The 24,890-nt window shown below is 36.0% G+C and overlaps 2 protein-coding genes and 1 long non-coding RNA gene across 7 annotated transcripts in view; all 3 read left to right on the top strand.

Annotated features, from left to right (window-relative positions):
• Positions 1-1,959: 1,959 nt before the first annotated feature.
• Positions 1,960-8,178, top strand: LOC129249214 (protein rotatin homolog). Of its 2 annotated transcripts, none has more exons than XM_054888900.1 (2): positions 1,960-2,124; positions 2,190-8,178. In XM_054888900.1, the coding sequence occupies exon 2, from the start codon at positions 2,203-2,205 to the stop codon at positions 8,170-8,172; it is 5,970 nt and encodes a 1,989-aa protein (XP_054744875.1). In that variant the 5' UTR covers positions 1,960-2,124; positions 2,190-2,202; the 3' UTR covers positions 8,173-8,178. The 2 variants fall into 2 exon arrangements, with proteins under 2 accessions (XP_054744875.1, XP_054744876.1); XM_054888901.1 differs by having other exon boundaries at positions 2,196-8,178.
• A 1,437-nt stretch (positions 8,179-9,615) lies between these two features.
• Positions 9,616-11,249, top strand: LOC129249219 (uncharacterized). Its single transcript, XR_008582644.1, has 3 exons — positions 9,616-9,651; positions 9,711-9,878; positions 10,844-11,249. It is a non-coding gene; the product is annotated as an uncharacterized LOC129249219 (long non-coding RNA).
• A 2,159-nt stretch (positions 11,250-13,408) lies between these two features.
• LOC129249220 (plasmanylethanolamine desaturase) overlaps positions 13,409-24,890 on the top strand; it is a 29,914-nt gene continuing 18,432 nt past the window's right edge. Inside the window, exon 1 of one of the 4 annotated variants that reach the window (XM_054888908.1) lies at positions 13,409-13,545. Coding sequence is in view for 2 of the 4 variants with exons in the window: in XM_054888906.1 (XP_054744881.1) it covers positions 16,311-16,316 (6 nt within the window). In the remaining 2 variants the exon portion in view is untranslated. Of the gene's footprint in view, positions 13,546-13,637; positions 13,896-16,000; positions 16,317-20,654; positions 20,897-24,890 lie in introns of those variants that run through there. The other 3 variants (XM_054888907.1, XM_054888906.1, XM_054888909.1) reach the window with 3 other exon arrangements.

Below are 24,890 nucleotides of genomic sequence, written 5' to 3' on the forward strand. Positions count from 1 at the left end.
TAACCAGTCGTTCAGACAACTACAAGCACGTTTGTGTGGCTTCGTACAAATTACTTTATATTTGTTTTTGTTTATATTTGAGTGAAGCGTAGTTTAGGTTGGACTTGGCTGATCGAATAGATCTCACATAGACCAGAAATTGATCCATAGTGTTACCAAGTGTTTGTATGGAGAGTTTAAGAACTTTACATACACAGTTTGTAATACGTTCACACATAAGTAGATGATCTACTTTTTCGTGCTTAACTCCCAATCCGTGATTAAAAAGCGAGATTATAAAATAATCCAAGATAATAACCATACTTTTTGACCTACAACTCTGTGTTTTCTGTGTAATAGATCATTATTTTTACGCGTTTAAAGATAAACGTCATAGTAAAAATAGATGCCGGTAAAGAAAACAGGTTTGCAGACATAATTATAATAAAATGTTTATTAGGTATTACTATCTATGCATTCATATAAAAAAATCGTTTGTCCAAAATGTGTGTCCTCCTGTTACTTGTTATAAAATGTAATATCGAATTTCGAATGCGTATTGCTGTCATAATTTTTTGAATTCTCAGTAAACGTCGCTTACGGATTTCCTCCAACTGTTTGTTATTAGTAGCCAAATGTGCAATTAAATTAGCTATTGTTTCTATTTGCCTATGCTTCATATCGCGAATGATAATTAAACAAACTAAAAACAATACAATATATTCGACCAAAATAATTTCTATAAACAAAAATCGTTCACAATAGTATTGACAGCTGATTGTCAACTTTGCAAGTAATCTGCCTTATGTGAACGGGTAGATTAATTTTGTGGATTTATTGGTAATTAATGCATATGTGATATATATATATATATATGTATGAATATATATATATATCGTCGTTTAAAGTGAGAAACTGCGTGTAAAGCGTTCTGCAAAATCTCGTATAATAGACAGTTTTAACATTCTACGTAAAATTTTGGGGGTCTGCTGTGTAATAGAAAGAAAGAAAATTTACTATTTTGTACAGTAGTATCGTATTTAAATATACATATACGGAGAATAGCGAATTGCTTTTCTAATATTATATAATTTTTCCCCCATCACAGAGTAGACTCCCGGAATTATCAACAGCTACCTTCGTTTTCAGGTCGTTGCGGCGATAATAGAAGCTGTTCATGTTCCACAGCACTTCACGCTGATAAATTTTAATGGAACACGGAGATAACTTTTAGCCTCTCCTAATGTTTTTTCTGCTTACAAATTGATAAATCTTTAAAATTATAATATTTACTTTTTATTATTTTTTTTATTATAATAAAGCTTATACAATGTTAATAACTATTATATTATATAAACTGCATGCAGCATTAGCATCAGGGGCTAACAACTTCTGAGTAGGTCGGCGTCTTTTAGGAATGCATACATTGTTTTCACGTTTTCTTCAGATGGGTTCATAAGTAGTGAGGTGCGTTACCAAATAATCGTCCTTATTGTAAATTTCCTTCTGAGTAAATATTCTTGTAAAGTTCAATAAATACAATAACAAGATGGAGATTATGGGTATATTTGGTCACATGGAAATTTACGATGAGGCAGAATATTTTAACCATAAACAGCTGATATTGAAGCAGAATTTTCCACTAAGTCAATTCACTTTTCAGTTTTCTTTTGTAATATTCAAATTTTTTATTGCAAATATCAAAACAAATGTAAAGTATTTCACAGCTGCTTACGGTTACGGGGATAACCCAAAATTCAATAGATGCATACGGCTGCGGTTATGTTACGGCGTTATGGTGCGAATCTTTTTTTTTTGTCAGTCAAAATAGATTTTATATATTGAACGTGTATCGCTCGGATTAAAGCAGGCATTTTGGTTTAGTGGCAAAGTACGGGAACGAGCCGATCATCGATATTTATGAAACCGATTGATCTGAAACCAATAAATTTAATGTTCTCTCATTTCTGTTAGAGCGGGAGTGATTAAATTCAAAAATTAAATATCTATGAGTGTTTTATTACTTTTAAGTAATTATTTGTAAATCGCAAAAATTCAAAACGTGATAGAGCGATAGATAACACTTGTAGCTTCTAGTTTCGATCTATGTCCTGATTTGAAATATCCATTCGAAGGAAAATGCAGGTGACCAGATAAACAGTATGCTTTTATAGTTAAAGGTTGAATAATGATATATCCATTATCTCTAGAAATAGGCTAATTATGTCGCTACAACTCGATCATGCCACGGTACGAAAGCTATCTCACGAATCTTCAGAAATTAGGCTGCGAACTTTGGAGCAAATATGGAATAAGCTGAGTCGTGCCTTGGAACACAACGAGCAACTGCAATTTAAAGCAGGGGATTTATGCAAACAACTTATCCGTTGGTTTGGATTTCAACCATTATGTGCTGTATCGCGAGTTCTTAAATTGTTGCTATTGATTTTGCGTTCCAACTACAGCGAGGAAGCCATTCAACAGTTAGGCGTGGAGCGTTTCAAAAAAGAAATAGAAAAAGTAAAACTATTACTTAAGAAACATCCCACCGAATCCCAAGCAGTAGATGAAATAAATCGTTTGCTAAGTGAATACCAAGAGAATCAAATGAAAGATGAAACGGATAAAGTTACAGAAGCTTTTAATTTGCTTTCCCTTCCTGCTACGGGTGAAGTGGGGTGTGCTAAATATGAGAAGTTGATAAGCCATTTTGAACCAACTGATTTCGAACAAGTGTGGTCAAAACCGACACCAGCCGATTTTACAGCGCTCTCATTTATAGCAGATTTGTTGACAACCGATATTGGAAAAGTGGAAATGAGAAATGCCCTTCTTCATCTGGAAATTACAATGCAAGACTATCCAGCCGAATATATGCTTCAGGCGCCACATGTTTTTTTGGCTCTCATGCATTTGTTCCGATTTGACGATGACATCGAAAGCAAGAGTGTGTTAGAAGATGTAGCTCGCCCTATCAATGCATACTTGAAGCTTCTTTTAGCCCGTCTCAAACTGCGCTGTAATGTAAGTGCATATTCAATAGACACAACAATATCAAAAACACTCGGAAACACGCAATTAAAAATCAGTACAGTATTACGTGAAGTTTTTGAAAAAGGTGTAAAACTATTGGAAATTTGTGTGCGAGAATTTCGTAAAGAAGCCCGTCAAATTTTCGAGATCCTAAATAACTGTATGGAATTATATCGCAATCAACGGCTACTCATTGATGCATATATTCTGAAGAAGTTAAACAAAATTATTCTTAACTTTCAAGTTTGTTTCGAGAAGGATGAACATTTTACATTACAACGAATTAATTGTCTGTTGATTATATGCCTACTGGACGATGCATTACTGCATAATAGCAAAATGCAATCCTACAAGGATGATTCCCAGATGTTGGAGTTTCTGCTGCGTGACTACACATTTAAAGAAAATTTTCCGCAAAGGTACAAAAACATTCAACTGCGCGTCCAAAAAAATGTTGGGCGATATCAGAAGTTAGAGCGATATGATAACTGTTTTCGAGCGGCGGTATCATTGTTACAGCATCCTCAAGATTTCGAAAGTGCACGAATTATAATTAATGGACCAGATATTTGTATCGCTTTAGAAAATTTAAAAAGTGTAAAACTCGTTGAACATATAATCAGTGCGATTATCGATTGTAATGCACTTTATGTATCACAACCCGAGTTACGTGCAAAAGCTAATCACCTTTTAATTCTGCTACTGCGACTTAAGCATGAGCCACTGCGGACGTATGTCTACAAAATGCTTGCTATGGCTATAAAGCGTCATTTTGCTTGCTTAATGGAATCTGAACGCTACTGCATTGGATTAACCCATGAACAGTTACTAGATTCTCAAGTGTTAGGTATACCGTTGAGTAGTGAGTTTTTACTCAATCTGATTTACGAATGTGGCGAAGGAGCTAGGGAAAGCATTCGCAAAATTAGTGAGGATATACTTATGCTAATATTGAAGTCACAGAACTTAGTAGGTGAATATTGGGCGAAATATGTGGAATTATTGTTACCAGTTTTGTCGTTGTTACAATGTTGCACAAAATCTCCACAAATTATAAAGCTTTTGCAAAATTTGCTTGATCCAGATTCAAAGCAATTACCATTTTTGGCGGTATTGCAAGGGAATATAACATTCATGTTTTATCACGATAGCACCGTGCGAAATGAAGCATTAACTCGACTCATATACATGATGAATTCGGTGCCGGAAGCTGAAAAGTACGTGCCTAATCTTCTTTATATAAGCGACATAATACCCAACGATTTGTGCATTTTGAAAAAGCCGCGAGTATATCAAGGAATCTTTGTTGATGCTACCGATTTTTGTGAGCGAGAAACTTTGCATAATTTGTTGAGCTTGTTAGAGATGCCCGATGTGGACCCTGTGATACGTAAAACAACACTAATGCAATTAAATGTTATGTGCCAACAATGGCATAATTTGGCAGCATTTTGTGAGGAAAGTGCGCACTATTTGATACTACGAGCGCTCGAAAACTCATTGCTAGCTGCATCGTATGAAGATTACACTGGAGCTGCAATTCCTGCTATCGGTGTGCTCTGCAAAGTTTTGCTCTATGACGCCGCTGTGCGCCGCGAACTCTCCGAAACGCCAAATATGTATGTGTTACTATTACGAGCACTTTGTCTTTATCAGAATGATATACAGTTGCGTCAAGACGCTTGTATTTGTCTTTTTTTACTGCTTTATGCTAATTTCCTTGTAGTATTGGGCAACCAACGGGTGGAAGCGCCAAGATTGTTAAGTCATTTAGAGATACCACTGAATTGCGAATTTCAGTCTTTCGAGCAAGGCAGTATTTCCTTTGCTGAATACAATAGTGTTTTTGAGAGCAAATTAGAAGAAACTTTATACGTGCGCCATTTGTTAGCTCACAGCTTTTGCGACAAACAAATCCCTATACCTAAGCTGTACCTGCAACAGCAAAAAAGCTACGATTTTGATGTTGACTTGCAGTTAACGTTACGCGATTGGCGTTTGATGAATGCTACGATCCCGAAACAAAATATTCAACGTTTTTTACGAGCGATGTTCAATGCTACAAATCACGAGTCGTTAATGAATGCAAGTGTTTCGCTGCAACTACAGCTGCTTGTCCGAGATCAGCAATCTGGTACTGCTGCCACATTGATGCCTGATAAACTAGCCACTGAGCTATATAGTTTAATTGGCAAATACTTACAACTACCACCGGGTAATGAGTGTGATTTTGATCTTTTTGAAGAATTGCTAGACCTTTGCGATTTGTGTGTACGCCTGCCTTTACCAGCAGTGAGTATCTGCCTAATGGAGGAACTCATTGCGGACTTTCAACATGCTATGATAGCACTTCTTAAAAACACGGATTTATCACTCCGATTAAACTGGAAATTGTGCACATTACTTGGAAACGTAGTCAGAGCCGTTAAATCCGTAAACAGCCGCGATAAAGGAGACGTGCGCATTTTTCATAGTAACTTATTTGAGTTGATCTTTCAATTAATAACGCAGTACTTTCAAAAACGGGATCTACATCGAGTACGTTGCTTATTACATCTACAGAAAGTATTGAGTGCCTTCGATATTGACGTTCTCGATGAGCAGCTCCTTGGTTACTGCAGGCGTTTTATCAAATTATCACTTGCTTTGAGATCGTCTACCTACACAGGTGCACAATGGCAGATTGATTGCCTTACCATTGTATGTCAATTGTATGCTCAAATGGAACAACCAACACATAATTTTAAGCTCAGTGATTGTACCGTTAAGTATTTGAGTGGTTTATGTGGTCACTGCAACCGGCAAGTGCGCGCGCTTGCCTGGTGTATTTTAACATATCTGTCGCGCTATGAAGAGCGTAATGATGTAAGAAAATCGCTAACATCAGGTATTGACTTTATAGAAAAAACGCTATCTTATCTTCCTGGAGGTTTTATGGCATGCTGTTTGTGCACATTTTTAGATATCGGCGAAACAAATGTGGTACGCCAGTTGGCGGCCAATTTATTTACTAAATTCCTCAGTGATAACGGTAAATATAACGATGCATATGAATTGCTTACGCGGCATAGATTCCTCCCAACCGCAGATGAGGCTGTACGTGGCACCTGTGTATTTGAGGAACAATTACCTACACAAATTGATTCCAATTCAGTAATCAGCATAACCAGCTGCGAATTGATAAGCCTTTTTTGCCGGATTTGCTTGAGGATGCTGCAAATCAATGCCGATTTCGCCACTGACTTGTGTGCAAGCGATTTTATGATCAGATTGTATGAGTTGCTGAAAGTGCCATCGGCGCAATCCAATCCTGCGTACTACACAATGTGCGGCGATTTGTGTCACTTGTATGGCTCGTGTTATTCTGTAAATTTTGTTTTTCTGCAACGGACTTTATGTCGTGATCATGCTTGGTTAATGCACTTTTACCAGTTGCTCGATCAGCCACTTGCGTCTGATTCCGTTATAGTCAATGTACTGCAGCTTCTGTTAGTTATATGTAAAGATAATTTAGCCTATGAAAAGTTGTGCCAAAAAATTGCTAAAGCACCTGAATTTCTTGTGAAACACTTTTTACGCGCTTTTAACGTGGGCAATGTCGATACCCCTTTGCAACGGTGTTCTCTGGCAGCGCTTAGTTTATTACTAATTAAATCCCAAAATAAATTGCCCAAGCATGATGAACGAAAAACGTTTTTGACAGTACTTGAAGATCATATTGAAATAAGAGATTCAACCATCATCAAGGAAGGTCGTATTGCGTGCAAGACAACAAATATGGACGAAATTGTATCGAACAGGCAGTGTGGCGATATGAGTCGCGATTCAAGCGCTTACAAAATTGCTCCTGTGGATAATGAAAAAATCGAAGACATAGCCATGGCAGGCAGCACTAGCTCATTGCCGGGAGTTGTTCGTAAATCTGCAGCTGCTTTTATTTTCGTTGAGCTGTTTCGGCTTTTTCAGCACCTATATACAGTTCCGGCTTGCAAATTTAATACTGCGCCATCCAAAGCACAAGTACAAGTTGGTGAAACATTGGGTGTTCTTTTGGGTCTTTCTCCCGAAGCGAGGTTGGCAGCAAATGGGCTGAAACTTTTTGATAAAATAACGCAGATCTTTACTACGTTTTTTGAGCAGTTTAAATGCACTGCCACTACGTATGTGCGTCGATATGGGGAGAGCAAAAAGGTAGCATTAATTAAAAATTTTCAATTGCTGTTGAACATACATTTACATTGGTTTGCGGCTCCTGATGCAGCGCTTACTGATAATTCGCAAAGTGTCGCTCTCTCTAAGCTTACAATGCAGTTGTGGCCGTGGCTACCATATTCTTGTGAATTAAAGGAGTTGGTATTGCAGGTGTGCACATATCACAGCGAACACTCATTTGTGGTATGTCAACAATTTTCTTCGCTGTTTTCCGGATATGCCCATTCATTGCTACAACTAGTCATTAAGTTGGTTGTAGCTGAAACAACAAAGTTAAAAGCGAATAAAGCTGACGATTTTCCAGTTATCAGCACAGGACTGCGCGTCGTTATGAATTGTTGCTCTTGCGCTGACGGTCGCATCACCATCATTAAGGCACACATGTTGGACATGTTCGATGGCCTGCATCCGTTTCATTTAAAGTCGCCTAAAGTGAAAGCGGAAATATTGCGCTCATGGTTGCAGTTTTGGGAACTATTTTCGCGCTACCAAGAAGGTGCACAAGTCCGCAATTTACGAGCTTTATGTGATGTAATATCACGAACTTCTACCCAGAGTGCAACACGCGTAATTTTGCTGCGTATATTACGTAATATGTGTTTCTTGCCTAGTAATCGCTCAGCAATAATGAATTCAGCGGATTTCATTTGTGTCGTCGATACGATTGTTGCCCATCCATTAGATTCGAAATCCACGTCAAATGCGGTACTGGAATGTGCATCCTATGAAGAACAATTGATTGTGTGTGTTGGTGTTTGGAAATTAGCATCAGCGGGTGTCAAGTATGTTGCGCTGTTGCGCAGCACTACTTTGGCCAGGCATCTGCGGCAATTACATGAACAACTAGCAGCGCTCAAGGATACAGACTCCAAAAAGTTCTCCAGTATCTCTTTTGCGAACGACTTATTATATGTTCTGGATGTAGTTTTAAATATATTTAATAATTAGCTAACAGTTCCTCTATTTCAGTTCTTTTAATCTAATAAAATATTTTTTTACAAAATTAGCCCAAGATGATTTAGGATTAAGGTTGAATAATTTGTTGTATGTACGTGAAGAAATAAATTAAGAATTAACCTTGATACGTTACAAGAGTCAAACTAAGGACTTTTTCTTTCCAGTATGCTAAACAAAAACTTATTTTTTTTTTTTATTTGTTTCCATTAAAAATTTGTTTAAATTCATCATTTATTTGTATTAGCCAAGCATACATAATGATTTGAAAACATTAATTTTTTTTTAGAAATGGGTTTGCCCTGTGTATTTACGAACGTTTTGAATGTTTTAGAACGGAATTTTTGTACTAAGTAAAGAAAGATCGCTGTATTATTGAGCGAAAGAATTTCAGTTATACTTTGTAAATTTCAATATGACGAAAAAACGAACTAAATTAATCGTTAGTAAACTCAGATTTAACATTAGTTTTATCTTTGTACAAAAATTTAACCGATCACATTTTTTACCTGCGAAATATTTATATTATATTATATTATTAAATCAATAAGCATAAATTTATTAAATTTTATGTTACTGTAATTTCTGTGTAGGTAGCTTAAGTCGAATTATGATACAAATTAAATTTTTTATTTAATAATGTTCTAAATACTAAACCGTTCGCTTAATTTTCTATAGAATTTTCTGGAAAAAATTAATGGTATAATTGTTTACTGGAACTTTCGTTTCGACTTGAGCTACTATGCCACAGCCATAGCAAAATACATTTTATAAATTATTGTACCAAAACGGGCGGTCGCGTAGCTGAGCCAGTTTGTGTGTGATTACCACCAGGAGGGCAGAGGGTAATTTTCATTTTCATTATCGACTTTATTTCAGTCAATGATGTAAAAATCTTACAGACTAGATTTACTTGAAAAACTTAAAAACTTAGCCTAAATCGTACGGATTATTTTATAATTTACGTGATAACTTAGCCTAAGAGTAAAACGATTCAATTAATTGCGAAGGCAAATGGGGCTAACGAATAGTGATTAGCTCTAACTGTGTCAAAATAAAGCAGCGGTTGAAAACGTAAAATTCTGTGAGCAACATTAAAACCCAACTGCTCGAGTAATTTAGGACTATCAATGTATCCACAAACTAGATCGAAGCGAAACATCGGCAACTGTATGGTTATTCTTCTGAAACTGCAAAAAAAAAAAGCTTATAAAAATCATCTGCGGTTCAGAGACGGCAAAAAACTGTAGGTACCTTTATTTGAAGGCCAACATCATCACTCACGTCACAAACGATGCGGACTCCCCTGATGGGTCAACATTACTCAAAAATGTAAGTGCAATTTTTTTACCATTGCTGGTGTGCTACGGAAATGCTGTTGATTAATAAAGTATGCTACAAAAATATTACAAATGGACAAATATTACTCGTATAAGAGGGCTTTAAAGACGTACTGGGAAAACGACACTGAAGGTAAGGCTCTGGAAAAATTCGTGCATTGAGTTGTACTTAAAAGATTTTATGGATTGCAGATAGCATAAATTTTCAATTGAAAGCAGTTTTTAAGAGGAACAATTTCTTTTGTTGAAGCAAATACATCTTTAAAAATGCATTTCTTGTCTACACATTTGGATTTTTTCCCGGAGAATCTCTGAACTGAAAATGATAAGCATCGCAAGAGATTCCACCATCAAATCTAGGTAACAAATAGAGGAAATTTTAAATATATTTCTATTGTGTTTGTAATTTTCAAAGGTGTTTAGTTCATCTATCAAGTTTGATACCTACATTCTTGATGTCCTTGAAAGCATTTTGCAAATATTTTATTAATATGTAGTTTTATAAGTCAAAATATGTTACTAAGAAAAACATCTAATGATATAAAACTCAATTCTGTCACTTGCTATACAATACCTTACTTAAGTATACACCGTACGAAAAAATTATAAGACGACTATGATGATATCTACTGAAGCAATAATAGGAAAATGTCTCAATATCGTTTCGTAATGGAAATTATTCCGCATTTATTGCTGAAATTTTAGTAACACGCAAATTATTGTTCTGTGCAAAACGAAATAATTATAGGACCAAAAATGTTTGCTTTTAATTTCAAAGTGTACAATGTAAGTCATTACGTTAAAATTATTATATTATCGTACACTTATAATAGTACGAGTACCTAATCTTAAGTTAACCACACAAAATAAACAGACCAGACTGACTTTCCCTCCGGACAGTAGGTTCTTTGTTACCGGAACGATCCGGACTTACTATATGTTCGGCCAAGGACTGCCACTCTAGCAGCACTCCCGTCATGTATGGGGAATGCTTTGCTGCTACAAAAACAACAACAGTCCAGATTGACATTTTCAGAAAATTACCAATTTTGGGAAGATGAATGGGAAGAGTAATTTTTTCCGATGAAAAAAAAAAAATTCAATCTGGACAGATTAAATGGTTCTCAAATGTATTGACATGATAATCGGAAGAAAAAAGTGGAGAGCATGGCTCGTAATTTCGGAGAGGGTTCTGTCATGGTTTGGACAGCCATTAGTGTCGAAAGCAACACGCCTATATATTTCATATTCACAAAAATGAATAGTTTCAAGTGTATAGAACTTCTAGACAAAGTGCTTATTACGTTTTTTGATGATAATTTCAGTGAGGAGTGGATGTTCCAGCATTACAACGTACACGTTCATGCTTCCAAAGCAACAAACGAAATTTTGGTAGTGAAAAAAATACCAATTTTAGAATGGTCTAACTGAAGCCTTGACCTTAGCCTAATCGAAAATGTATGCAGAATACTTTCTTCATTGGTTTTCGAAAATGGAAGACAATTTGAAAGCGCTAAAACCCTTATTGTCGGTTGGTCAAAAATTGATCAAAATATTATAAAAAACTTAATGAAATCGATGCCTCGACGACTTGAACCAGTTATAATCAAAGGAGGATCCAACACAAATTACTAAGCTCCAAATTATAAACTCACTCTAAAAATTATATTTGTTTATTTTAAATATAATAACATTCGTCGTGTACTTTTTTGTCCTGTAAAGGGTGTTTTTTTAGAGGTTAGGTTTTCAAGATGAAATAAAACGTATATAATTTAATGTTATGGCCAAGAATTTAGCTTTATTATAAAGATAAGGGTTTGCCATTATGTTTTAAAAATGATTTCGGGCAAGTGGCCGCCGCGGCTGGCTCGAATAAATTTCAGCCGAGAGGCCCAATTTTCGACCACTTTTTGCAGCAATTGGGGCCGTATGTCAGCAATAACGCGCCGAATATTCTCTTCCAAGACGTCAATCGTCTCGGGCTTATCTGCGTAGACAAGCGACTTCACATAGCCCCACAAGAAATAGTCCAGCGGTGTTATATCGCACGATCTTGGAGGCCACGCCACAGGTCCACGGCGCGAGATAATGCGCTCACCAAAAGTTTCCTTCAATAAATCGATTGTTGCGTTGGCTGTATGGCATGTAGCGCCGTCTTGTTGGAACCAAAGGTCGTCCACATCAACATCGTCCAATTCAGGCACGAAAAAGTCATTAATCATGGCTCTATATCGCTCGCCATTGACTGTAACATTATGGCCGGCTTCATTTTTAAAGAAATATGGACCAATGATTCCCTCTGCCCATAGAGCACACCAAACAATGACTTTTTGAGGATGTAACGGCGTCTCAGCAATGGCTTGTGGATTATGTTCACTCCAAATGCGACAATTTTGCTTATTGACATACCCATTCAACCAAAAGTGAGCTTCATCGCTGAACAAAATTTTCTTCGATGCGTCGCGCGAACCGAACCATTATTTTCGTAATAAATTTGCACGATTTGCAAACGTTGTTCAGGTGTAAGTCTATTCATTATGAAATGGCAAACCAAACTGAGCATAAATCAAGTGACAGCTGTCAAAAAGACCATCTACGAAAAAAGTAGTGCCAACTTGAAGACCTAACCTCTAAAAAAACACCCTTTAGATTTAACTTTTCTAAATAATTTTTTAAGTTTCGTGAAATGTGTGCTTATTTGGGGATATTTTTAAAACATAAATTGTTAGCCCTAAACTGATAATAAAACTATACGAAATTTAGTTGGTCTTTTAATTTTTTCATGTTGTGTAGTCAATGCAAAAATAAGTTTTTTGATTCTAATGCGAATAACTTATATTCATTTGAGAATTTGTGTCACTTATATCTTCAGTTTTTTCTAGATACATACAGTTTTTAGAAAAAAAATTTTGAAAATCATATATTTTCTTACGCAAAAAAAAAAAAATTTTATTTTGTATATATTGTATATTTTGGAAACGTTTAATTTAATAATAATAATCAGGCGGCCGCCGTAGCCGAATGGGTTGGTGCGTGATTACCATTCGGAATTCACAGAGAGGTCGTTGGTTCGAATCTCGGTGAAAGCAAAATTAATAAAAACATTTTTCTAATAGCGGTCGCCCCTCGGCAGGCAATGGCAAACCTCCGAGAGTATTTCTGCCATGAAAAAGCTCTTCATAAAAATATCTGCCGTTCGGAGTCGGCTTGAAACTGTAGGTCCCTCCGTTTGTGGAACAACATCAAGACGCACACCACAAATAGGAGGAGGAGCTCGGCCAAACACCTAACAGAAGTGTACGCGCCAATTATTTATTTATTTATTTAATGCCTTGAAAACATTTAATTTTAATAAAAAATTTAGCATGCACGTCGTGAAGTCGTGCATAAATGCAGCATTAAGTAAAAAAAAATCTTTGTAAAATTGTGAAACAAAATATTAATCATAATCACCTCTCAGTAGCAGCTGACTGTTAACTCATCTGTCAATAAATTTTGTCAGAAGTTAACTTACAGATGTTCGCTAAACAGAGATTAAGAAATTACACTTTTGGCCATCTCCCGAGTATGTTCCGATTAAGCGCTTAATAAGGCATTGCGAAAACGGTCCTTAGACCTTCTCCTTATACTACATCATGAAAAGAAAAGACACTGAAGTTTTGCTGAGCTTCTAAGACTTTTTAAAGAGCGCTGAAATTTTTTTCACTTTACTCTTGCTCTGGAACGTAAAAAAGAAACACGCTCGCCTACGGGAAAAGCGCTTTAACTTTAACAACAAGTTTGGTACCTTATGGAAAGTTACTAGACATAAGAATGTAGACATAGTGGCCCATGTTCAAATTATGTAGCAATTATTTCAAATCAACAAATGGTGACTTTAATTTGATGGGATTGACATTGTTTTATCCAGCCACGACTGAATACGAATAGAAAAACTAGGATAAAGAGTAAAACAATCACGATAGCTCTCGGATCGGCATTTCAGCTATTTAAATCTGAAAACAAGAAGCGGATAAAGTGCGCGCAGGTGTGAACAAAGACATAAAAAATATGTGCATTTACATCTGGGTATACAATACATTGTGGACCACGATAGTTTTCAAGAAGCGAACTTTTGTTTACCTCCATAAAAACGCCAGTCATGAAATCCAAACGAAAATCTATTTTTCCAGTAAGACTCACCTTGAGGGAGTAGGTATTTGGTACGTAAAGTACGTGTAGAAAACAACAACACGAAAATGTCAGAAGCTTGAATGATGCTAATATCCGATCAGCCTGCCCTTGGAATAATAGGAAAAAAGATGGTGTGAAAGATTTATCAATGAATAATATCTTAGAAAAACGAACGATGCGCTGTATGAGCCTTATGAAGATATGGTAATATTGTTCATATGTCAAATAATTAAGGGGGCCGCTCTTCCAACACTTTCAAATGTTAATTTTTTTTTTTTTTTTTTGCTTTAAAAATTCATTTACAATCTTAAGAATACCTTTTCAATGTTTTAAGCTTAATAGAAAGTCCCCCTATAAAGTCAGTGAAGTGATGAGCGTTGAACGAAAGATGAAATACGTTTTTTTCCGAGCTGTAGAATATAACTCAAAAAGTAATCAATCAGGGATATTATTTAACATATTGGCCTTTGTATGCACCTCAAATTGTATATTCATTATCACTTACTAGATCCAGTTAGCGGGTTTTGGGTTTCTTCTTTTGAACATACGACTTGCTTTGAAATATAATATTTATTTGCATGTTAGTAATGCAAGTGATGTCGAAAAGAACGAGCACAATTAGTGAATACCAACTAATATACCATTGGTGAATTTTCTGATATAGTACAGGGTCATTATAGTAAGCCTCAGAAAAGATTCAAGATTCAAGTCGAGCGACGACATCTTTTTCTATCATTTGTGTTCGTAAGACCTTCATTTTTAATAGGAATGAATTTTGATATTATAAGTCACACCTTTTTCGTATTCGGTAAAGTTTGACAATGCAAATGCAACAAAATCCAAATAATGGATCTTATAATATTACCAACAGAAGGTCGTCAAAGAGTAGCTAAATGTGAGAAACAACGAAATCGGTCTCGGCCACCATAAAAAAGTTTGGTTCGTTCTTAACTCATTGGTGCTCGGGAATGAGACTTCTCGTTTTGGTGATAAGCATGATTCAACAACAATAACAATAAGCAGTTCATTGATTGTTTTCGTTATAACGGCATTTTGTATTGCTATTGAACTTTATCGACTATATTGCGAAGTAAGTTTTCAATTCGGTTTTTATTTCGACGTGATTGATACATACGTTAAAGTGTTTAAATAATCATAGTAATTATTGATTTTGTTTCAAAGTTGTTTACCTTCGTTATGGATGAGGAAGACTTTTTCACGGAGAGCTTTTCTGAATATTATATTTATTACACGCCTCCTAAAGTAATTTTCAAGTCTAAAATCACCGGTATTTTAGAAAACTAAGTTAACTCAAAAACAGTTAACAGTACACTCAAAAAAAATCCTACGAAAGCAGTTACTTTCTACCACTTTTGTTTTTAATTGTTGTAACAGTTCGTTACAAAATTTTGACTTTAAAAATATACATTAAAAAATAATTGGTCCCGCTCCTCCTCCTATTTGTGGCGTGCGTCTTGATGTTGTTTCAAAAATGGAGGGACTTCGGAAGGGCAAATATTTTTTATGAGGAGCTTTTTTCATGGCAGAAATTCACTCGGAGGTTTGTCATTGTCTGTCGAGGAGCGATCGCTATTAGAAAAAACTGTTTCTGTCATATGGTGTTCATGCACGGATATTCGAACCTATGCACTTCTCAATGGTAGTCACGCACCAACTCATTCGCGTACGGCGACCGCATTCATAATGAGCTTAGCTTACAATGATTTGAAATCCGATCGCCATCATTGAACTTAAAATGGTTAAGCCCATTTTATTCAAATCAATTCTTTTTGTTGGAACTTACATATATGGTTATTACATTATAAGATGCAAGCTTTAATTTAAGTGTAGGGAAGTCCCTACCGCGTCTCGTTTATAAGAAAATTAGAGTTAAAAACAACCTTAATCACGTTTTTACGATTTTTACCTCTGATTTACGCAAAACTCTGACGTGGTAGACACTTTTGGCCCCCAGAAACGTGTTCAGCGCACAAAAATACATTGGCAGCCAGTTGCATATTGAAAAATAAATTATAATTTTGTATTCCTGTGTAATTGTTAAATTTAGTCTACGACACTTCTACACACACACATTTAAAATTATATCAATTAGTTAGCCAGTACGTATACTTAATTTACAACACTGCCCTCGCTGCAGTATTGCATTTAACCAGACTTAACTAGCATTCTTAGAACTAATCTAATAAGGCACAAAAGCGCGTTTAATTGGCATCACTTTTTCAAATTTTACTCTACCGCAAAGGGCAATTACGAGCACGAACACTAGTCGTTATTGAAGTGCCCGATAGAAAAGAGCTGTTAGCTTAGTGAAGTGCGTCACCGTACGTGCGCCCTCGTGACAAATGGTGACTGCACCCGACAGCCCCAAGTGTCCTGTCAAACCTATTTGCCTATTCGCGTAGATTGGCGTAGTTTACATTATTATATTCCATTTAACTTTAACTTTATTCCGTATGAGCGTGTATTAATCAATACGGGTGTTAAAATTCAATTGACATATGGTGTTTCATTAAACAAGCGAATCGTTGTTGCCGTGGAGTGCCCATATCCCTTAAGTGAGCTAGTGTGTTTGCTTTGTTCTCCGAAGTGACCTGAGTGATGAAAGTAAGTTCAATTATTTTGACACTAATTCGTTTGAATTGAATCAATATATAAAAATATAAATGTAGGTACATATGTATACAAATATATTATAACAAATACATATATGTATATGTATGTGTTTAGCATATTTACATATCTAGGGAAGATTATGTGTTAGCAGCTGCAACAGCTCCATGGTGGGCATAATCATACATTTAAATATATATGCATATATGTATAAACGTGGAATGGGGTGTCTACAAGTTCATTCGTCTGTCCGCTCAACAGTTTTCGCTGCCTCTATGTCATTAAGTGAGTTAGCGATATATGCGTAGATTAAAGCTTCCTGTTGCAATTTTTCGCGGCTCAAGTGCTAATGACTTCATCTGATTTTCTTCGCAAAAAGCCGGCTTGAAAACTGAAAAAATCTGGATCAATTTGTTTGTAGCAGTAGAATTGTTATTGTTATGTTGGGTGATCACATGAACGTCATGGAATGGCATTTGCATCTATGCGTGCATCTTCGTGTGTGTATTTACGCATATTATAGAAAGCATACTTCTAGCGTGCTTGGGCGAATGTTCAAATATACACATATCTACATATATATATTGACATAATTTTCCAACTAAATAGGTGCAGTCATTCTTTCCCACATTTAAATATTTATAACATTTCTACTCCCATTTGGTTCTCAGTTCGAAATAAAAAAGTAAATAAGAGTTTAGGGGTGCCAACGGCGTCAATGTCGTGGGCTGCGCAAATATTAACGCCTTTGCTTACAAATTTTGCAACACATACATATGTGTGTGTTTGTACATATATACATTAGAGTGGCCATAGCGTTATACGATATAATTTGAAAATCATAAATCCGATGGTTTTCGCACTAAATAATGTGCGATTGGAGATGAAAACAAACACGAAATTCTTAGAAAAGCCTTCAGGTAATTCTGAGTGGTTTCGTGTTGAATATTTACTTTATGCATTTGCGAAAATTGCGGCTTTGAACTTTTTTTTGATTTTTCACATTTTACGACGATGCTCCTCTATTAAAAAGCACCTTTTCAACGAGAAAGAGTTTGAAATTGGTTAAACAGTACGAAGCTCGGTAAAAATATATGTAGAAAACACTAGGCAGGAACTTTATTTATTATTTTATGTGTATTATAAATTAAAACGAAAAAGAAAAATAAAGTTGTAATTCGATCGCTAAGATGGCTCATGAGTCATTAAGCTCGTCTAGAAACCAATTTCGATTCCATGATGAAACAATATTTTGGTGGGAAAATATGAAAATAATCTAAAAGGTAACACGTTGGTGACGGCGAGTACCATAGGCGAACAAATTGCAAACAATATTTTTGACATCTCGGCTACGGATGAACTGGGCATATAATCAAGAGGACAAAGATTTCTTTTTACTGCAAAGAGATCAATATGTTTGGCAGTGATGATACGCTAGAATAATAAAAAAACGGAACAAAGCGATTGGATCATAGATAAATGCCGCAACAATGATCGCGAAGCTATGCATTTTACATCTTCAACATTTTCGGTTGCCTCACAGAAACTTCTGAAAAATAGACCTGACACGAAAGATATCAAAGTTGAAGATTTTGATTTCAAACGAAGTCGCTTCTAAATATGTGAAAGGTGAAGACGTTCCAAACTTTACACACCTGCGTTTACTTGGAGTAGCGAGACATGCGAAATTATCGTCAAAAGATATTTTTTGCTACAAGATTTTTTAGTTTCGCGATAAATGTGATAAATCGCAGTGAATAGAAACAGAAAATAGTTCAAGCTCCTGAAGAAATCGTTGTTCCAAAACGATTGGCTGCTACACTCGCACAACTGAAGTCGTTCGCGAATAAAGATATAAACGATTTCGTCATGCCATGCACCAAACGGTTTTTTGATCGGTTGCATATTGGTACGGGACCTTTTAACATAACAAGTTAGAGAAGACTATGTTGTAGAAAAAAGAATTTACCAAAAATTCACTGTTATGAACAATCCGGCTGAAAGAGCCGTGAAATTAATTACGGATTTCAATCGGGTTTGTTTTCATCCTCCACCTTACATTATACCGCGCGAAAACTTTTCACTTTCGAAATTCGGTTCACTACAGCCACTCTAATGTATGTACATATGTAATGCATAAAGTGTATACAAGTACACGCACACACACGTATCAAAATGGAAACACACAATGCCCCTTTATGCCACGAATGTTTATTTTCTTTATTTTTTTTGCTTAAACTTTAAAAGCTGTAATAAAGTTAAAGAGATAAGCATAATTTGTTACTCTTTATCGAGCGTTTATAAATTGATAATAACGAATCATAGATCAGCGATCAAAATAAATTAGAATGTATACACACAAACATATGTACATATTTACCTCTGTAATGACTCTGTATGATATTAAACTAATCCGCATCTAGTGAATTTAGGACTACTCGTGTAAGTACTTTGTAAGTATACATTTGACAGATTAGATGCGTTATGGAGCACATCTTTTTCGGTAGTCTTGAATCCCAGTTAAATTCTTTTGCGCTCTCAACACTACGCTAGATCCCTCCGTCTTTTATCAGTCTCTCATCAGTTTATACATGAAATACAGTTTATTTTGTGGAAAAAATGGGTGTAAATCGATTTAAATACTCGTTTTTTATAAGCAATGCTCACTTGATCTGTATTTACTGGTTACACCGGTATACAAAATTCGTAATTTTTTTTTATATGAGACTGGTTTTCGATATATTTTTGGACGCTGGACACGATTCTGGTGACCAAATGGGCCATAACGACATGCAAATTGTCGGATAAATAATTATAGAAACGTGTTTTCTGGTGTTTTTACCCCAACTTTTCTCAAAAACTTGTCGTGCTGTAGAAATATGAACGTTGAGTGTCTTTCCAGAAAAATTATTGCAGAAACTTTCATATTTAAGTTGCAAGTTTTTGGATACTCGAACGCCAAACCCCAATAAATTGTTATGATTATTACATTAAAATTTGTGATAATTTATACAAATTATCCGCTCATCGAGGCGGCCTAATTATTATTTCGTAATATTCATGGGTTACATAAATGCGCCAAAAATGCGCTAAAGGAAAAACTGTTTTTAGAAGGGATAATAACAGAAATAAATATAAAAAAATTTTATACATTGTTTTTTAGTACTTAAACTTTATAAAAAAATGTAGTTTAATTTTGTTTACAAAAATTTGTGTAAGAAAGTTACGTGGCCCAAAGTACAATGAAAAAAAGTTGCTCCACGGTCTGCGTCATTTCTCATTGAAATGTTGATGGATCTGTAAAATGTAAAAAATAAATTCTTGTAAAATAAAGTTGTAGACAGTTGAATTTTGAAAAATTTTGCAATTTACGGCATTTTAAAAAAGTATGCATTTTACGTCATAAATGTCACACTTTCATTATGTTTATAAAATTTTTTAATAAAAATATCAAAAATCCGACTCGAAAGACTTTAGAGAAAGTACTTTCGAATATTTAAAAAAAAAATCCTATCAAAAAATATTAAAAACTGTATGAGTTATCATGCAGACCGTGCCGGAAAAAGTAGTTTCAAGAAAAACGAGTTTAAACTTTCAAAGGCGAAATGCGAAGGACAGCTACCTGTGCGCATCAAACTCCCGTCGGGCAGTTACATTTTTTACCATAACTTTGTATCTATGGGGAATTTTTACAATCGACTTCCACGTAAATACGTCTAAAACTATAAAGAATAATAATCTGTAAAAAAATCGATTTTTTTTTTTTAATTCTGGACGTTTGTAACCGCTTAACATATTTTCATAGCGCATCACTGCCATTATGAGTACATTGAACTCAGCAACGGAAACAGACCGAGCAACGGCACATGAAAATGGGCATATACTCGTAAAAGAACCTTTACCAGAGGATGTTCTTTAATTTTTAGCCGTCGAGCAAGCAACGGGCGCAAGAGGCGCTAATTCGAAACACCACACCACCAGAAAGTCACCAATTCGACCAGCAGCATAGAGCACATACATAGTAGCGAACAACAGCGTTTTTTTTTTAATTTATTTTTGCAAACAGTTATCAAATTGTGATACATTTTAAAATAAATATTGTTTTCTTAATAACCAAACCTTTTACCGATTTAGCGAACACTAATACCATTAGTTATCGACTTTGGTGTGCACACAAACTCAATTGTCAACATGTGAAAGCTGAAAACAAATGTTTGCGATTTTAACAACTTGCACCTCCTATCCGCCTCTTCTGATTACTGAGCCCCTTGGTTCGCTATGGCTAAAAACTTTGCTTTGCTTTTCGGGGCATTCATTCTGTGGTCGTGGCCGAGTGAGTTCGTTCATGACTATCATTCGCTAATTCGAAGTTCACTGCGATAAAACATCAAGTGATAAAAGCAAATCTCTGAGTGTAATCTCACTTGAAGAAAGCTTCTTATAAAATGAAGTTATCTGCCATCCGGAGGCGGAATGGAACTGTTGTATCCTTCAATTGTAGGATAACATCAACGCGTACACCAGCAAGAAGATCATCAAGTGGCATGGCCATTTCTCCAAATTTGTAGATAATTGTATGTGCTTGTTTTTCGTTTTTCATTTCTGACAATTACGATTATATTGAAAGTAGGCGGTAAATACATACATTTAATGCTTTTTGATTTATTTGAATGAGTTTTTTCTAACAATCTATCTAGACTAACACTTATCTTTGATGGCGTTGTCAATCTTTATATTCAAACCAATCCTATAATTCAATAAAAATAGAATATAGTAGATGTATGTATGAAAAGACATGTGTACATAGGTAATACTGGACAACTAAACATGCCGAGACACTAAATTGTTTTTAGTTTAGACAGTGAGTCAATTAATTAAATGTGCGTTATTTTCTATTGCTTAAGTAAATAACGAAAAGTGTGGTTGTGACGTGAATAATATGTATACAGGTCGCGGAGTTTTTACGTTTGCCATTGTGATAACAATGCGACCTTCACTTCATTTTTAAGTGAATTAAGGGTATGGCGGCCGCTGAATAATCATCGGTGAGGTAGGCAGCAGCACGGTAAAACGCTCTGTCAACAGGGGAACCCCTCAGGGAGGAGTCTTATCCCCTCTGCTGTGGTTACTAGTCGCTAACAACATCCTTACCAAATTCAACCGAAGGGGAATTAAAGTTGTGGCGTACGCGGACGACATAGTGCGTATGGTTTCAGGAATGTTTCCAACCACAATCAGTGATATTATGGAAGGAGCTCTGGTATTACTCAGCAATTGGGCCACGGACTGTGGTTTAAGTATAAACCCGAGAAAAACTGAACTGATGCTATTCACCAAGAAAACTAAGGTACCAAACTTTAATCTTCCAAAACTAAACGGCGCCACTCTCACGCTAACGCAACAGGCAAAATATCTAGGTGTTATCCTAGACCCCAAACTCAGCTGGAATTCCAACGTAGAGTATAGGGTAAAGAAAGCGAATATAGCACTTTACACGTGTAAGAGAATGTTGGGTAAAAAATGGGGTCTTCAACCAAAACTATCCAATTTGAGTATAGGACAATCTGTATAGGACAGCCATTGTAAGGCCAATACTAACATATGCGGCATTAGTTTGGTGGCCTACAACAGAAAAGAAATACAACAAAACTAAGCTGAACAAGATACAAAGAACAGCGTGTATCTTAACTACAGGAGCGCTTAGCATCAGTCCTACTGAAGCGCTCAATGTACTAACTCATCTGCTACCATTAGATTTACACATTAAAACAATAGCTACTTGCAGCGCCGTGAGACTCAGAGGCATAGGAAGCTGGACAACAAGGTCGTACGGTCACAGTAAGATCCTCCTACAGGGACGCCCGCTGCTCAGAAACAGATCAGCTTAATAACGGTAATAAATGTAAACAAACAAATTTATTTGATCAAAACAGAGTTCGTACTAAAAACTTAACTTAGCATATAAGGTTCAGGTTGTGCTATTTATCTGTCCATGGCTGTATATAATTGGCGCATACACCCTTTTTGGGAGTTTGGCCGAGCTGCTCCTCCTATTTGTGGCGTGCGTCTTGATGTTGTTCCACAAATGGAGGGACCTACAGTTTCAAGCCGACTCCGAACGACAAATATTTTTTTTGAATAGCTTTTTCATGGCAGAAATACACCCTGCCGAGGGGCGACCGCTATTAGAAAAATCTTTTTCATTTTGGTGTTTCACCGAGACTCGAACTTACGTTCTCTCTGAATTCGGAATGGTAGACACGCACAAACCGATTCGGCTACGGCGGCCACCCAAACAAATTCTATAGAGGTGATTATATGGTGGCCCGCCTTTGTTAGGACGGACAACCTTAGGCTATATTCTAGAGTGTAAAGCTCTAGAGTAGGGCGCTTGAAGTCAAATCAAGTGAAGCTCTGAGGGATATTTTCAATTTCATGTCTCTAAATCTTGCAATACATCAGATGTCATCTCTTGATTGAGAGAAACATCCCAGTGGAAGCCAGAAACTAAAAATTATTAGTTTCTTCCGAGCAGTCAAATCGCTGTGGTCAGATATCGGCTCGCGAGTGCAGTTTGAACACAAACTTCCAATTCAGGGAAGAGAGGAGGTACAATCGACACGTTCTAAATGCTTCTAAGCTTGGCGGCAGGTTAAAAGATGGCATCTTCTCGCGAAACTGATTCATGAGATTGCGCCTTTCAGGCTGAAGTTTTAAATAAATAATTGGCGCGTACACTTCTCTTAGGTGTTTGGCCGAGCTCCTCCTCCTATTTGTGGTGTGCGTTTTGATGTTGTTCCACAAATGGAGGGACCTACAGTTTCAAGCCGACTCCGAACGACAGATATTTTTATGAGGAGCCTTTTCATGGCAGAAATACACTCGGAGGTTTGCCATTGCCTTCTGAGGGGCGACCGCTATTAGAAAAATGTTTTTTATTAATTTTGCCTTCACCGAGATTCGAACCAACGACCTCTCTGTGAATTCCGAATGGTAATCACGCACCAAACCATTCGGCTACGGCGGCCAGGCTGAAGTTTTGCCATCTTTTAATCTGCGAACCAAATCAAAATGGAACCATACTCTAACAACCAAGCTCCAATCAGAAACCCTAGGCATATGCACATTAAATTTTAAACTTAAGCTCATTTAGTCGTAGGTTACAGAGCATAAGCAGATGAACTTGTAAGGTAAAGTTCGACTAACCGTGTTCTTTTTTGAAAATATGGTATTGGTATGCTGGAGGCCACTTGCAAACTGCTACTTAGGGAGAAAGATGGAGTCAAAACTCAGCTTCTTGAATCTGAATGTCAAAACGGTCGCAATTTGATAAGAAAAGAAAACTGTATATGTACAACTCAAAAAGGAAGGATGTATCTACTGCTATCGAAGTTCTTACATATGCCACCGCCTCATACATGCAGAATAATGAGTGTACGTTCTCAAAGATGCTGAAAAGCTGTAAAAACGACGAGAAGTAAGAAACCATTTCTCATCTGCTCTGCTACTGCTCCGCACTGTATAGAACCAGGTTTTGGTATAAGAAAACATCATTTAGATATTCTAAATGAGGTCGCGAATATTGATTTGAAAGGTTTGATAATTTTGTCAGAAACACCGGAGGACCAAGTGAAATTTATCACAATTTTTTTTTTTTTACAAATTACAATTTTAGTATTTTAGTCAAAAATCCATTTAATTTACCTCAAATATCATACAATTATTTGCAATATAACTGATGCCTTCTTTAGTAAAATTTAGTGAGCATTTAACTCTTAGCTTCTACTTGAATTTCTCGTTTTGACTCTTTAAAATAAAGTTGTGTATAGTTCATTAGAAGAGGAGTACATTCTCCTAGTCCAACAGCTCTTACAAACACACACAAGTGTGAATTATTACAAATTACTTTTACATTTTATTTCACTGCTTATAATCTCAATGCTCACTTTACCCCGAGCTCACTGTATTGGCTCTGCATATGTGGTTTGCAGGCAGGAAGTACTTTTGTACTTTTGGTGAAATCAACAGATACGAGTAGAAATAACATTGGTATTAATCATGTACCAATTTCACACAAGTGTGAATTATTACAAATTTCTTTTCCATTTTATTTCACTGCTTATAATCTCAATGCTCACTTTACCCCGAGCTCACTGTATTGGCTCTGTATATGTGGTTTGCAGGCAGGAAGTACTTTTATACTTTTGGTGAAATCAACAGATACAAGTAGAAATAACATTGGTATTAATCATGTGCCAATTTCAATAGATTACCCATTTCGTATATCTGGTGGCGTAGCTTTTGTTTATATTTCGTTTTTTTTTGTTGTGATTTATTAAGTCGTTTTGATACAAATACAAATGCAATAACAAAAACGAAAAGGAGGTGCAAAACTGCTGATATCTCATTGTGCTTACTGCTTTATGTTCTTTGTATAATTTTTGCTATATTTGACATATAAAACACTTTTATTTTGGACGTTGGGTGATCTACGAAGTGTAGAAATTAAGCTCCGCAAGGTTCGAATGTATGTTTTTTTACAATAAACTCGGCTCGCCATGGAGTATA

The sequence above is a fragment of the Anastrepha obliqua genome, chromosome 5 (assembly GCF_027943255.1).
Source record: "Anastrepha obliqua isolate idAnaObli1 chromosome 5, idAnaObli1_1.0, whole genome shotgun sequence".
Lineage (NCBI taxonomy): Eukaryota > Metazoa > Arthropoda > Insecta > Diptera > Tephritidae > Anastrepha > Anastrepha obliqua.

Bases quoted from the DNA above. Each gene is read 5' to 3' on its own strand.
- LOC129249214 (XM_054888900.1), top strand. From the start codon at position 2,203: ATGTCGCTACAACTCGATCATGCCACGGTACGAAAGCTATCTCACGAA.